At 39.4% G+C, this 15,393-nt stretch overlaps 1 protein-coding gene across 3 annotated transcripts in view; it reads left to right on the forward strand.

Annotated features, from left to right (window-relative positions):
• FBXO11 (F-box protein 11) overlaps positions 1-15,393 on the forward strand; it is a 95,125-nt gene that overhangs the window by 56,137 nt on the left and 23,595 nt on the right. For all 3 annotated transcript variants that reach the window (XM_008254435.5, XM_070069155.2, XM_070069156.2), the window contains 5 exons: positions 10,937-11,064; positions 11,205-11,286; positions 11,701-11,845; positions 14,452-14,581; positions 15,269-15,352. In XM_008254435.5, the coding sequence (XP_008252657.3) occupies positions 10,937-11,064; positions 11,205-11,286; positions 11,701-11,845; positions 14,452-14,581; positions 15,269-15,352 (569 nt within the window). The remainder of the gene's footprint in view (positions 1-10,936; positions 11,065-11,204; positions 11,287-11,700; positions 11,846-14,451; positions 14,582-15,268; positions 15,353-15,393) is intronic.

Genomic DNA, 15,393 nt, shown 5'->3' on the forward strand with positions numbered 1-15,393 from the left:
TTTATGTACAGTACTGATAGTTTTGACATCAAAAGGTAACAATTCAGGTTTAAAAAGATACCTGTTTTCTGGGGCAGGCATTGCGGTGGAAGGGATTAAGTTGCTGCCTGGGACACCTGCATCCAATAGCAGAATATCTGGGTTCAGGTCCTGGCTCTGCTTCCAATTTCAGCTTCCTGGTAATGTTGCACCATGGGAAGCAACAGATTATGGCTCAAGTACATGGGTCCTTGCCAGCCATGTGGAGGACGCAGATGGAGTTCTAGTTGGGCTGGCCCAGCCCCAGTTGTGAGCATTAGGGGAATGAACCAGTAGATGAAAGATCTCATATTCTCTCTCATTCATTCATTCTCTCCCCTCCCTCCCTTTCCCGTTCCCTCCCTCTCTCCCTTCCTCCCTCCCCCTCACCTTTCAGATAAATAGTAACAATTAAACTTAAAAGTGCACCAACGTGTCACAGTACTTGGGTTTTTACTCGCCTCTGTCTTCTGGCTCTACTTTCTGCTAATGCAGACTCTGGGAAGCAGTGGTTGATGGCTCAAGTAGTTGGGTCCCTGCCACCCTTGGATTGGTACTGGCCTTACCTTAGCCTGGCCCACTTCCAGCCATTGGTGGCATTTGAGTAGTGAACTCATGGATGAGTGTTTCTCCCTGCACCCAACCCCCACCACACACACACACACACACACACACTCACACTTGCTCTTTAAATATTTTTTTTTATTTATTTGAAAGAGTTAGGGGGACAGGGGAAAACAGATCTTCCACCCACTGGTTCTCTCCCCAAATGGCTGTAACAGCTGGCGTTGGCCGATCTGTTGCCAGGCGCTTCATCCAGGACTCCCATATGGCTGCAGGGCCCCAAACACTGGACCATCTTTTGCTGCTTTCCCAGGAGCATTAGCAGGGAACTGGATCAGAAGTGGAGCAGCTGGGATTCGAACTGGCACCCCTATAGGACACCAGTGCCACAGACAGCAGCTTTTCCCACTACACCATAGCGCTGGCCCCCTCTCTTTAATTTTAAAAAAGATAATCCACTTTACATTATATGACATTCTTAAGAGTTAGATGGTGGACTGCCATTGTGGTGTTGGCTTTGTTGCTGGCATCCCAAACACTTGAGCCATCTTCCATTGCTTTCCCAGGCCCCAGCAGAGAGCTAGCTCAAAAGAGAAGCAGCTGAAATCTTGTACAACAAAAACAAAGCCAGAGGCATCACAATACCAGATTTCAGGGCATACTACAGGGCAGTTGTAATCAAAACAGCATGGTACTGGTACAGAAACAGATGGATGGACCAATGGAACAGAATAGAAACACCAGAAATCAGTCCAAACATCTACAGCCAACTTATATTTGATCAAAGATCCAAAACCAATCCCTGGAGTAAGGACAGTCTATTCAATAAATGGTGCTGGGAAAATTGGATTTCCACATTGCAGAAGCATGAAGCAAGACCCCTACCTTTCACCTTACACAAAAATCTACTCAACATGGATTAAAGACCTAAATCTATGACCCGACACCATCAAATTATTAGAGAACATTGGAGAAACCCTGCAAGATATAGGCACAGGCAAAGACTTCTTGGAAAAGACCCCGGAAGCACAGGCAGTCAAAGCCAAAGTTAACATTTGGGATTGCATCAAATTGAGAAGTTTCTGTACTGCAAAAGAAACAGTCAGGAAAGTGAAGAGGCAACCAACAGAATGGGAAAAAATATTTGCAAACTATGCAACAGATAAAGGGTTGATAACCAGAATCTACAAAGAGATCAAGAAACTCCACAACATCAAAACAAACAACCCACTTAAGAGATGGGCCAAGGACCTCAATAGACATTTTTCAAAAGAGAAAATCCAAATGGCCAACAGACACACGAAAAAATGTTCAGGATCGCTAGCAATCAGGGAAATGCAAATCAAAACGACAAAAGAGGTTTCACCTCACCCTGGTGAGAATGGCTCACATTCAGAAATCTACCAACAATAGATGCTGGCGAGGATGTGGGGAAAAAGGGACACTAACCCACTGTTGGTGGGAATGCAAACTGGTAAAGCCACTATGGAAGTCAGTCTGGAGATTCCTCAGAAACCTGAATATAACCCTACCATGCAACCCAGCTATCCCACTCCTTGGAATTTACCCAAAGGAAATTAAATTGGCAAACACAAAAGCTGTCTGCACCTGAATGTTTATTGCAGCTCAATTCACAATAGCTAAGACCTGGAATCAACCCAAAAGCCCATCAACAGTAGACTGGATAAAGAAATTATGGGACATGTACTCTATAGAATACTATACAGCAGTAAAAAAACAGTGAAATCCGGTCATTTGCAACAAAATGGAGGAACCTGGAAAACATCATGCTGAGTGAAATAAGCCAGTCCCAGAGGAACAAATATCATATGCTCTCCCAGATTGGTGACAACTAACCAAGCATCAAAAAGCAAACCTGATGAAGTGAAATGGAAACTATGAGAAATAATAACTTGATCAGCCCTTATCATCACTGTTGATGTATAATTTAATACTGTATCCCTTTTAGTATTTTTGTTTGTTCTACTTAATACCATTGGTTGAGCTATGTAATTAACACACAATTATTCTTAGGTGTTTAAATTTTAACAGAAAAGTGATCTCTGTTAAATATAAGAGTGGGAATAAGAGAGGGAGAGGATGTACAATTTGGGACATGCTCAAGCTGACTTGCCCCAAGTGGCGGAGTTAGAAATGTGCCAGGGGATTCCAATATAATCCCATCAAGGTTGCATGTACCAATGCCACCTCAATAGTCCAAGGATCAATTTCAGGTCACAAGAGACCATAATGATAGGTCTAAGAGTCAAAGGGATCACATAAACAAAACTAGTGTCTGCTAATACTAACTGATAGAATAAAAAAGGGAGAGAACGATCCAACATGGGAAGCGGGATATACAGCAGACTCATTGAATGGCAGTTGTCCTAAACAGCACTCTGGCCTCGGAATCAGCCCTTGAGGCATCTGGATCTGGCTGAAGAGCCCATGAGACTATTTTAGGCATGGAAAGCCAAGACACTCTGGCAAAAGAAAAAAAAAAAAAAAAAAAACCTGAATGAAAGATTTCTGCGAGTGAGATCCCAGTGGAAAGAACAGATCATCAAAAACGGAGGTGCCTTTCTCTGAAGGGAGGAGAGAACTTCCACTTTGACTATGACGTTGTCGAAATAAGATCAAAGTCGACGAGCTCAGGGGGCTTCCATGGCCTTGGCAACTCATGACTAGAGCCTGGGGAGATTGCTGACGCCTTAAACAAGAGTGTCAATTTGTTAAGTCAACAACAGGAGTCACTGTGTACTTACTCCTCATGTAGGATCTTTGTCCTTAATGTCCCTAATTCAATGTGAATTAATGATATGACTAGTGCTGAAACAGTATTTGGCACTTTGTGTTCTGTGTAGGGGCAAACTGATGAAATATTTACTTAATATATACTAAATTGATCTTCTGTATATAAAGATAATTGGCTGGCGCCGTGGCTCAATAGGCTAATCCTCCACCTTGCGGCGCCGGCACACTGGGTTCTAGTCCCGGTCGGGGTGCCGGATTCTGTCCCAGTTGCCCCTCTTCCAGGCCAGCTCTCTGCTATGGCCCAGGAGTGCAGTGGAGGATGGCCCAAGTCCTGGGGCCCTGCACCCCATGGGAGACCAGGAGAAGCACCTGGCTCCTGCCATCGGATCAGTGTGGTGCGCCGGCTGCAGCGCGGCGGCCATTGGAGGGTAAACCAACGGCAAAAGGAAGACCTTCCTCTCTGTCTTTCTCTCTCTCACTGTCCACTCTGCCTGTCAAAAAAAAATCGAAAATGAATCTTGATGTGACTGGAATGGGAGAGGGAGAGGGAGATGGGAGGGTTGCGGATGGGAGGGAAGTTATGGGGGGAGGGAAGCCATTGTAATCCATAAACTGTATTTTGGAAATTTTATCTACTAACTAAAAGTTTGTTTTTTTATTTTTTTGTTTTTTTTTTTTGTTTTTTTTTTGTTTTTTTGTTTTTAAAAAAAGGAAGCAGCCAAGACACAAACTGGCACCTATATGGGGTTCCGGCATGGCAGGTAGAAGTTTAGCCCACTATACCACAGCACCAGCCCCTATTTTTTCCATTTTTATGACCATAGTTCAAGCTGTCTTCATTGTTCAGTTTGTCACTGACCGTTTCCTAAATGGTCTCCCACCACTGATACCTGTCCATTTCCATTAGTCTTTATATTGATTGGTTGATCTTCCTAAAACACAATTAAGATACATCATTATTATTAAAACCATTTAGTGACTATTTTTTTTTAAGATTTTATTTATTTATTTGAGAGGTAGAGTTACAGACAGTGAGAGGGAGAGACAGAGAGAAAGGTCTTAAGGGTTCACTCCCCAGATGGCCGCAATGGCTGGAACTGTGCCGAACTGAAGCCAGGAGCCAGGTGCTTCTTCCTAGTCTCCCATGTGGGTGCAGGGGCCCAAAGGGCTATCTTCTGCTTTTTCAGGCCGTAGCAGAGAGTGGGATTGGAAGAGGGGCAGCCAGGACTAGAACTGGCACCTATATGGGATGCTGACACAGCAGGCAGAGGATTAACCTGCACCACAGCATGGGCCCCTTAGTGACTGACTGTCTTGTTTTCAAGATAAAGTCCAAATTGTTTGAAGTGTTTATAGTAGTCTTTGTAATTTGGCTTCAGTTACATGGTATAGGCAAGTGGAGCAACAAGTGGTTACATAAGATCTATGCTGGAGGTGAGCACCTTCAGGTTTTCACATACGCTACTCCTCCTGCTTCACTAACTTCCAGTTATCTGGTTCTCCACTTTGTCTTCAAGAAACCTTCACTAAAACCTCAGCATTAGAATTTGCTGTTCTTGTGTGTTTCTGTGGTACTTTCTGCTTGCCCCTGTTCTAGCATGTGACACACTGCATTATTTTTCCCTGTTGTCTGTGTGTGTCTTATGCTCCTGAATGGCAAATAACCTGTTTCACCAATATATGTAGTGTAGTGTGGCACATTAATTAATTCACTCATTCTTTACTTGAGTATACTTTATGCCAGGCAATTGAGAATGAATAGTTCAAGATTTCTTCCTTTTAAATGAAACTTCATTTCATTTTATGAAATGAAGAGTTTTTAGTAGTCATTGTAAGATTGGAGGTTTGGCTTCTGAAAATTGTCATTAATAGTCAAATTGAATATATGTATTTTCTTTGGGTGGTCCCAAGTAATCCCAATACTTTATGTAGTGGTAAAAATTCAGCAGAAGTATATGTTTTTAATAACATATCAGTGAAAGTATTAATAACAGTATGCTGAGTAATTTTTAAAGTTTGTAACTATAAGGGGTCTTTAACAATTTTTTTAAAGATTTATTTATTTGAAAGAGTTACACCGAGAGAGGAGAGGCAGAGAGAGAGAGAGGTCTTCCATCCGCTGGTTCACTCCCCATTTGGCCGCAACAGCTGGAGCTGTGCTGGTTCAAAGCCAGGAGCTTCCTCTGGGTCTTCCAATGTGGGTGCCGGGGCCCAAGGACTTGGGCCATCCTCTGCTGCTTTTCCAGGCCGTAACAGAGAGCTGGATTGGAACTGGAGCAGCTGAGACTCGAACCGGCACCCACATGGGATGCTGGTACTGCAGCCTTACCCACCACGCTAGAGAGCCGCCTCTAACATCATTTTCAACAAATTTACAGAAATGCATATTATGAAAAATCTGCATGAATTTCAAAAATGTTTGCACTAAAATAAACTTACCTTTAATTCCATTTCCCACAAACTTTGTGAAATACTTCATGTACAAAATACCATCAGAAAACACTGATTTTAGCAGATAAAAGTTTTTAAAAAGCAGTTTTTAAATAATGACTTTACTTTTGGGCTCCTTCCTTAAAATATTTAAATTAAAAAATATTTAAAATTTTGTCCTGGTATCAGCTGACTTACGATTTTTTTTTAAGTAGTTGAAGAAAAGCCTTGGTAGTTCCCAACTGTGTTAGAAACAGTTGTCAAGTGTGGTTCTTTACACTGTGAGACTGGGAGCTGTTTCTAAACACACAGTTGTTAGTAGCACAGATTTGCCTAAGTTTCCAATCTGATCTGTGACTATGGGTAAGTAGTTTAGAATATGTATGGTATTTGTGGGGAAAAAATTCTGTAGATTAAATTCCATTAACTACTCTCTAACTTTAGTTTACGATCTAAAGTGTGTGGACTCTAAACCCCAGTCAATCAGTACTACTAATTTTGTAAATCTTTAAGGTAGTTATAAAGGTATATAAAAATAATGTTATTCTGTTAATTTAAGAATGGAATCCTAATAGAAAATTTCAGTGATGTTTAATATCAAAGAATTCAAGGATAATTTTTAAAACAAAGCATTTTTATTTTCTAGAAACCTTTTCTTATTCCTGATTCCTCTTAATAGTGAAGATTCTGATGTATATGATTTATAGTAAAATCTAGAAATTGTAAGATAAAGATTGATATTATGTTTTTATATGTATAGTGCATCCTTTTAAATTGTGATACTAACTTTTTATCCTTTAAAAGAACTGATAAAAGTTTAGTGAAAGAGAATGTGTGTATGTCTTCACTTTGCAATTAGGCTACCAGCTGTTGTGGCTATTGAGCACTGGAAATATGGCTGTTCTATATTGAGGCATGCAGTGTTAAAAACAAATGCTTATTTTAAAAATTTAGTATGAAAAAAAGTACTTGTCTCAGCAGTAATTTTATATTGATTATATGTTGAAATGGTAGGTTTTTTTAAGTTTTATTTATTTTTACTTATTTGAAAGAGACAGAGATTTCCCATCCACTGGTTCGTTGTCCAAATGGCCTGTGACAGCCAGGGCTAATTCAGGCAGAGATCAGAAATCAGTGTGGGTTTCCCATATGGGTTGGCAGGGGCCCAAGTACTTAAACCATCACCTTCTGCCTCTCAGCTGAGTGTTAGCTGGAAGCTAGAATCAGCGGTGGAGCCAGGAGTCGAACCCAGACACTCTGATACCCATATCATATGCTTGCCCTGAAATAGCTTTTTAGAAATAATTAGATAAATATATTAAAATTAATTTCACTTTTTTAGTGTAGAAAATTTGAAAGTACTTGTGTGAATTTCATTGTGTTTTGATTGGACATCTTTGGTCTAGAAATTTTCTTTAAGGTAGTAAAATTGAGCATTTTTGGTATTATTTCTTTAGTAATCTTAGATTATAATTTGACATCAAAATATTGGCACATTCTGTAATTAGATACAAAAGTTAGAAGGTTAAATTTTATATCAAAAGTTATTTTGAGATCTTGTTTTTACACCTGCTGGCCCAAAACTATTAACTAATCTTTCATGACTTCATGGTTCCTGAATTGGAGCCAGTTTGACAGCTACCATGGATCATTGGCTTTCTTTATTGTTTCATCTTATGTAACAAATATTTTTTATGTGCTGCATATTGTGCCTAGTCTGTCTTGGGAATTCTCTTTAGTTTCAGGAGGGAACAAAAAATAATGGATGTACATGTAAATAAGTTTGTGGATTTGGACATAGGAAGAAATTGAGGCAATTCCTGTTTAGCTTTTTATTTCTTTTTTGAAGTAGATGATGTGAGATCAACAGAACCCATTTTGGCTTAAGTTAAAGGGTTCTTAGGGCTGGCATTGTGGCTCAATGGGATAAGCAGCCACCCACAGTGCTGGTGGCACAGCACCCTGATGGGATACACAGGTAAAGCTCCTGGCTTCAGTTTGGCCTAGTCCCAGCTGTTGCAGCCATTTGAGGAGTAAACTAACTGATGGAAGATCTCTCCCTGTCTCTAACTCTGCCTGTCAAATAAATAAAATGTCTTAAATAAATAAAAGTGACCTGACACTTTAAGAATCCTCTGGGGACTGGGGTTGTGGTATAGCAGGTTAAACCAGCCTTGCAATGCTGACATCCCATATAGGACAGGTTGAAGTCCCAGCTGTTCCACTTCCAATCCAGCTCCCTGCTAGTAGCCTGGGAAAAGCAGCAGAAGATGGGGCCAGGGCTGTGGCCAGTTAAGTTTCTGCCTGCAGTGCCGGCATCTCATATGGGTCCCAGTTCGAGTCCCAACTGCTATCCAACTCCATGCTAATGCTCCTGGGAAAGCGAAGAATGGCCCAAGTTCTTAGGCCCCTGCCATCCATGTGAGATAATCTGATGAGGCTCCTGGCTTCTGCCTGGCCCAGACCCAGCCATTGCAGCCATTTTTGGAGTAAACCAGAGGATGGACGAGCTCTCTGTGTCTCTCTGTAACTCTGGTTTTTAAATAAATAATCTAAAAAACAAACAAAAAAAAACAGGTATTTGAAAAGTAGAGGGAAGGGTAGGAGAGAAAAGAGCCGTCTGCTTTCCACTGGTTCATTCTCTAAATGGCCTTAATAGCTGGGCTGGGCCGGGCCAGGCTAAGCCAGGAATCAGGATCTCCACACTGGTCTCCTGTATGGGTGGCAGGATCCCAAGTACTTGCTGCTTTCTAGGTATGTTAGCAGGTAGCTGGCTCAGGAGCAGAGGCGTGTCTCCATCCCGTGCACTCCAGTATGGGATGGAGGCATCCCTATCCCAAGGAGTAACTTAGCCCCTGTTGTGCCACAGTGCTAAAATAAAAACCCAAATTTAGAGGAGAGTTAGGAGTATGATACAAAGGTTTTTTTCTCCTTGACCGTGGGAGTTAAGCAGCCAACCTGTTGCCCTGTCAGATCCTAACAATTTGGTATTTTTTCCTGTAAATAAAAATACTATATATAACCATACTATTAAAATCAGTAACAGTGATACATTATTCTAGTCTTTAGACTCCACCCAAATTTCACTAATTGTCCTGCTAGCATACTTTTTGTAAAATGATCTAGTTTAGAATCACATGCTGCATATAGTTGCATTTAGTTCTTTCGGTCTCCTTCAGTCTGGAACAGTCCTCAGACTTTTGTGATTTTGACAGTTACAGACCATTTATTTTGTAGAACCAATGTAACATTGAGTTTCTTTATAATTCAGTTCAGGTTTTGCCTCTTTGTTCAGGAAGAACTGTGATCTTATTTTATGCTCTCAGGTGGCACACAATTTCAGTTTGTCCTGCTGATGATTTTTTTTTTTTTTTTTTTTTTTAGATTTAGTTATTTATTTGAAAGAGTTAACACAGAGAAGGAGAGGCAGAGAGAGAGAAAGGTCTTCCATCTGCTGGTTCACTCCACATTTGGCCGCAATGGCCAGAGCTGTGCTGATCCAAAGCCAGGAGTCAGTAGCTTCTTCTGCGTCTCCCACATGGGTGCAGGGGCCCAAGGACTTGGACCATCTTCCACTGCTTTCCCAGGCGATAGAGAGCTGGATAGGAAGTGGAGCAGCCTGGACTTGAACTGGTGCCCATATGGGATGCCAGCACTGCAGGTGGCGGCTTTACCCGTTACACCACAGTGCCAGCCCCAATGATAATCATTTTGATCTGGTTGCCATCTCCAGTATAGAGTTGTTCTTTTTCTTGTTCTACTTGAGTATTTTGTGGGGAGGTAATTTAAATATCCCATTCATTGTGAGACTTTTCTTTTATATTTCTTATTTCTGTATAGATTTATGGGGTGCTGTTCTGTGGTTTATAGTCCCTTTAGTACCACCATTAATTATTATGCAACTATATAATTTTCCAAGTGTTAGCCTTTCCAGATTGATTTCTATATCCTTTTTGGCTTGCTGTCGTCCTTTGAGCACTTTCTTGTTTTCCTTCACAAGATACTGCAGGCTCATCTTTATTACCCTAGCCCTGGAATCTGCATTTCTCAAGTGGTCTTCTTATCTTTCACAGAAAATGTTACTCAGAAACGCAGATCCAATTTGCTAGTCAGGCTCACTGCTTTTCTAAGGTCATCACTCCCAGGCTGTGTCAGTGACTAGAGCTGAGGATTACAAGCACATATCCACACGTATTCAGACATTTACATCTATGTATATGTTTGGGAACCATGAGTTCACATTGGTATCTCCAATTGTAGTCTAACACTGAAGGGTTTATTCTGACTTTCTCTCTTCTGTTTATAACTCCTCTCTGACAGAAATCTAGTTTCCATTATTCTGTGTACTTATTTGATCAATCTTCTGTTGTAAGTAACCTTTTGTATCTGCTATCCCTGCTCCTGTGCCATGCTCTTTGCTCTGGCTGACTGCCCGCCCATTCTTGGCCTCACTGCCCCCATCTCCTGCAGACTCCCTATGCCTTTTGAACTCCAGCATCATGTGCTAAACTACCCTCTGTGTGGATACCCTTTTCACCCTTCTTCATATCATACCATAGACTGAGCAGTCCCTCTTTGTAGACACTCCCTGACTTTGCTTTGGCCTAAGACACTGCTTTTTGAGCTGCCCTCCTCACTCCTTTTGGGCTTTAACTATGTGGTGGTACCATTTCCCTTCTCATTCCTATCATCAAAAGGAAATCCTCCTCATTTTTTAAAAAATGTCTTGCGAATTCTTTCACATGATTATCCATTTGGCTAGAATTTTATACAAAAGTTATGCCTATTTCCCCCTAATTTGAACTTTTAAAAAAGTTGACTACATCCATAAAACATTTTTTTGATTGTTTGGAAATTTTATTTTTTTTAAGATATTTTTATATAATTTCCCAAGTATAGCTTATGGATTACAATGGACCCCCCATTAACTTCCCCCGCACCCCCCACTCCCTCTCGCCTTCCATTCACATCAAGATTCACTTTCAATTCTCTTTATATATAGAAGATCAGTTTAGTATATATTAAGTAAAGATTTCAACAGTTTTCACCTACACAGAAACACAAAGTGAAAAATACTGTTTGAGTACTCGTTATAGCATTAAATCACAATGTACATAAAACATTTTTTTAAAATGGATGTCATTTCTCTTATTTATTTTGTTTATAACAGATGATGATGTACCTGCAGATATGGTTGCAGAAGAATCAGGTCCTGGTGCACAAAATAGTCCATACCAACTTCGTAGAAAAACTCTTTTGCCGAAAAGAACAGCGTGTCCTACAAAGAACAGTATGGAGGTGAGTTAAATGTAATTGCTTTTCTGTTTGTAATGAAAGAATTTTTAAGAAATGACAGAAAAGGGAATGTCGTCATTTTTTTTAAACTAATGAGTGTATATGATAAAAATACTTGCTTTATTATCTTTTTGTTTCTTAAGGGTGCCTCAACTTCAACTACCGAGAACTTTGGTCATCGAGCAAAACGTGCAAGAGTATCTGGAAAATCCCAAGATCTATCAGGTATTTCTTACGGAGAAACTAAGGGATAGAGTAAAATAATTTAAATAATTTATTTTTTTAAATTGTATACCAACAAAATTAGAGTATTACATTTGCATTGAGAAAGTGATTATTATAGAATAGACATTAGAGTCCTAACCTTTCTCTCCTTGACTTCTATTGCTCTGTAAAGATACTTATGTATATATTTTAACCAGTTCTTGAGATGGTACATAGCTAAAAGAAAGAATACTTAAATCAGGATGAACGGAGATGAATTTGTGTCACCTATGAAAGGCAAATGCTTATGAAATGATTGTCATAAAAAATCAAAGCAATTTACTAGATAAAATGGAGAGTTTTTTGAGTAATGAGAAAATCATGGCTAGCAGGATGAGTAAATTGTTTATATTCTGTTTATTGATCTCTTTGTAGCGGCACCTGCTGAACAGTATCTTCAGGAGAAACTACCAGATGAAGTGGTTCTAAAAATTTTCTCTTACTTGCTGGAACAAGATCTTTGTAGAGCAGCTTGTGTATGTAAACGCTTCAGTGAACTTGCTAATGATCCAATTTTGTGGTGAGTGACAACTTACTGCTTATTATTTTGAGATATATTATTTGCTGCCCAAAATGGCAAACACCGTAGGGAAGAAGTATGAATTGATAGTTATAGCTAAATAGTTGGAACAAAAAATAAAATGCTTATAAATTCCAGCTTACCTGTTTGTTTCAAACACAGGCTGTCAGTCCAGGCAGTGTTTATAAAATAGTAAATGAAGTACTTTCTCTGGTATTTATCAGGTAAAAGCAGCTGAGTGATAGTGGAAAATGGTTTTCATGTAATTGCTTGTTAGAAATAGAACTAAATGTAATTTAAAATAACTCATGAATTTAAGTCTGATAGTTAAGTGAGATCATAGATTTTGTCCATCACTTTCAGAAAATATTTGTATTCATGAACCTTAACATACATATGCTTGGATGGGTATTTGGTACAGTGGGATCAGCTGCCACTTGTGACACCTGCATCCCATATGGGAATGCTTGGGATCAAGTCCTGCCCCTGCCTCTGATCCAGTTTTCTTTCTCCTTCTGTGCACCGGGGCAGCAGGTGGTGACCCAAGTTCTTGGGTTCCTGCCATCCATGTTGGAAACCCAGATTGAATTCCAGATTCCTGGCTTTGGCCTGGCCTAGTCACAGCCGTTGCAGGCATTTGGGGTAGTTAACCAGTGAATGGAAGATCTCTTTTGGTTGGTCTGTCTGTCTCTTTCTCTTTCTCTCTCAAAAACTTTCAAATAAATAGATAAATAATTTTTAAAATATGTATGCCATTTAGTTTACTTGTCCTGCTGAAATGTTTTCTTATGTGCAGCTTTTTTTATAATAACATAAAAGGAAACATTAGAAATAATCTGAGTAACATTAAGGGAATGAGCTACGTAAACTGTTTAATATCTAGTTGGAGAGTTGTGCCTTAGCCACTAACAGTGATTTTTTAATTTTTAATATGGAAAAGTACAGTATTATAAAATGTGAAAAGGGCAGAACATAAATTTTTATTATGCTATATAATCATAATTATAATAAATTCAGCCATCTGTAGATGAAAATATTAGAAGGAAATATAAAAGTGAATATATTTAAATTATAGATTACCTCTTTAAAATTTATTTGAAAGAGCAACAGGGAGAGGCCGGCACTATGGTATAGTGGGTAAAGCTGCCGCCTGGAGGACCTGCATCCCATATGGCCGCTGATTAGAGTCCTGGCTGCTCTAGTTCCAGTCCAGCTCCCTGCTAATGTGCCTGGGAAAGCAGCAGAAGATGACCTAAGTATTTGCACCCCTGAATCCATGTGGGAGACCCAGAAGAAGCTGGGTTTGGCTTAGGATCGGCTCAGCTTCAGCCATTGCAGCCATTTGGGGAGTGAACCAACAGATGGAAGATCAGTCTCTCTCTTTCTCTGTAACTCTGCCTGTCAAATAAAACAAATATTTAAAAAAAAAAAAGCAACAGGGAGAGTTGGATTCGTTTTAAGATTTATTTATTTATTCATTTGAAAGAGTGACAGAGAGAGGGGGAGAGACAGAGAAATCTTTCATCTTCTGGTCACTCCCCAAATAGCCATAACACCCAGGACTGTTCAGGCTAGTCAGGAGCCAGGAGCTCTATTGGGTAGTGGGGCCTAAGCCCTCAGGCCATCATCTACTGCCTACCCACGTGCATTAGCAGGAAGCTGGATTGGAAGTGGAACAGGCAGGATTCCATGCCAATGTCAAAAAATGGCAACTTAACCGTCTGTGCCATAATGTGGACCCTGTATGCTTTTCTGTATTGTTGTACACATTATTTTTATGAAGAAAAAATAAAGTATACCTTACATTTAAGAGAGGATAAGTATAATTTGAGGACAAAGGGCACAAAAAAGAAAAAGCATTTTGCACTGTATTAAAAAGTTACTGTTAGTCTAGTTTCTAGGATTTGATGGTTCCTGCTGGGATGCCAGTAGACTGAAGATGTAGGAAGAATTAAGTACCAAGTATTTTATTTATTTGAAAGGCAGTGTTACTGAGAGAAAAGAAGAGAGGTCTTTGATCCACTGGTTCACTCCCCAAATGGCTGCAACGGCCAGAACTGGGCCAAACCAGGGCCAAACCAGAGCCAGGAGCTTTTCCCAGATCTCCCACATGTGAGTGCAGAGGCCCAAGCACTTGAGCCATCATGCCCTGCTTTCCCAGGCACACTAGCAGGGAGCTACATTGGACGCTGCTGGCACTGCAGGTGCTGGCTTAACCTGCTGTGCCACAGTGTCAAACCCAATAAGTTATCTTTTAAAGTAATAATTATATGACGCCTTTATGAGAAATCTTCAAAAAGTTCATGAAAAGTATGTTATAAAATATGCTTGAGTTTCAAATTTTTGTGCCAGAATAAACTTTTCTTTTAATTTTTCCATAAACTTTCTGAATTACAGAAGGGGTAGCTTAATTGACGATTCATATTCTTTTGGATGACTAATTTTCATATGCAGTTACATTGTTATAGCCCAAAACTGGTTTTCATATTTAAAATTCCATGTTTTGTTAATCATTTTTGTGCCCTCAGCTTGTTGTAATTGTTCAAAATTTTATTAATCTAAAGGACATTTTTCCAAAGAAATATTTAATCCCTTTCTTCCTCTAGGAAACGATTATACATGGAAGTATTTGAATACACCCGCCCTATGATGCATCCTGAACCTGGTAAATTCTACCAGATTAATCCAGAAGAATATGAACACCCAAATCCTTGGAAAGAAAGTTTCCAGCAGTTGGTATGAAGTATAAATAGAAAATACTGATTTATTTTATACATTTGTAGATAAAGGCTCCTTTTAAACTCAAAAATAGGTTTTAAAGGTAACCCAGTGAATATTACCAACCCACAAAATATCAATGTCTTTTTACTACTAACATTCACTGATTTACACAAACATCACTAATTGGCACAAACATCAGTAGCCTGAGAACAACTGTGGTTTTGATGGGTCTTTTTGAACTTATATTTAAATTACTAATTTTCAGTAGTTTTAAAGTTCCACGTTTAGCTTAATTTTCATGTAGATCTTAAGAGTAGTTCACAGCTAAGGGTGATTTTGGCAACATCTGGAGACAGTTATTGGTTGTCATAGTGGGAGAGGGAAGAGGGCGCTTCTGCTATGCAGTTGTGTAGAGGCAGGAATTCTACTAAACCTCTACCCTGCACAGGACAGCTCCTACAACGAAGAACTATTTGGCCCAAAATAAAAGTAGTACTGAGATTTAGAAGCTTTATCCTTTCTTCCTGGATATTACTGAGTCGTAACTTGTTGTAGATTTTATATCATATTGTGTGATGGAAAATTAATTGGAGTAATTGAGAATTATTTTTGATACTTAATAAGGTACAAATGTAGTGGTATATTTATTTAGACTATAATGTCTACATTAGTAATCAATTTGTTTTGCTTTTGACATTTTAGTATAAAGGTGCACATGTAAAGCCAGGATTTGCTGAACATTTCTACAGTAACCCTGCAAGATATAAAGGAAGAGAAAATATGTTGGTATGTTCTGTTTGTATTCTTATGACTTAAAACGGTAACCT

Source organism: Oryctolagus cuniculus, chromosome 2 (assembly GCF_051225735.1).
Source record: "Oryctolagus cuniculus isolate XC-2025 breed Fujian yellow rabbit chromosome 2, ASM5122573v1, whole genome shotgun sequence".
Taxonomy (NCBI): domain Eukaryota; kingdom Metazoa; phylum Chordata; class Mammalia; order Lagomorpha; family Leporidae; genus Oryctolagus; species Oryctolagus cuniculus.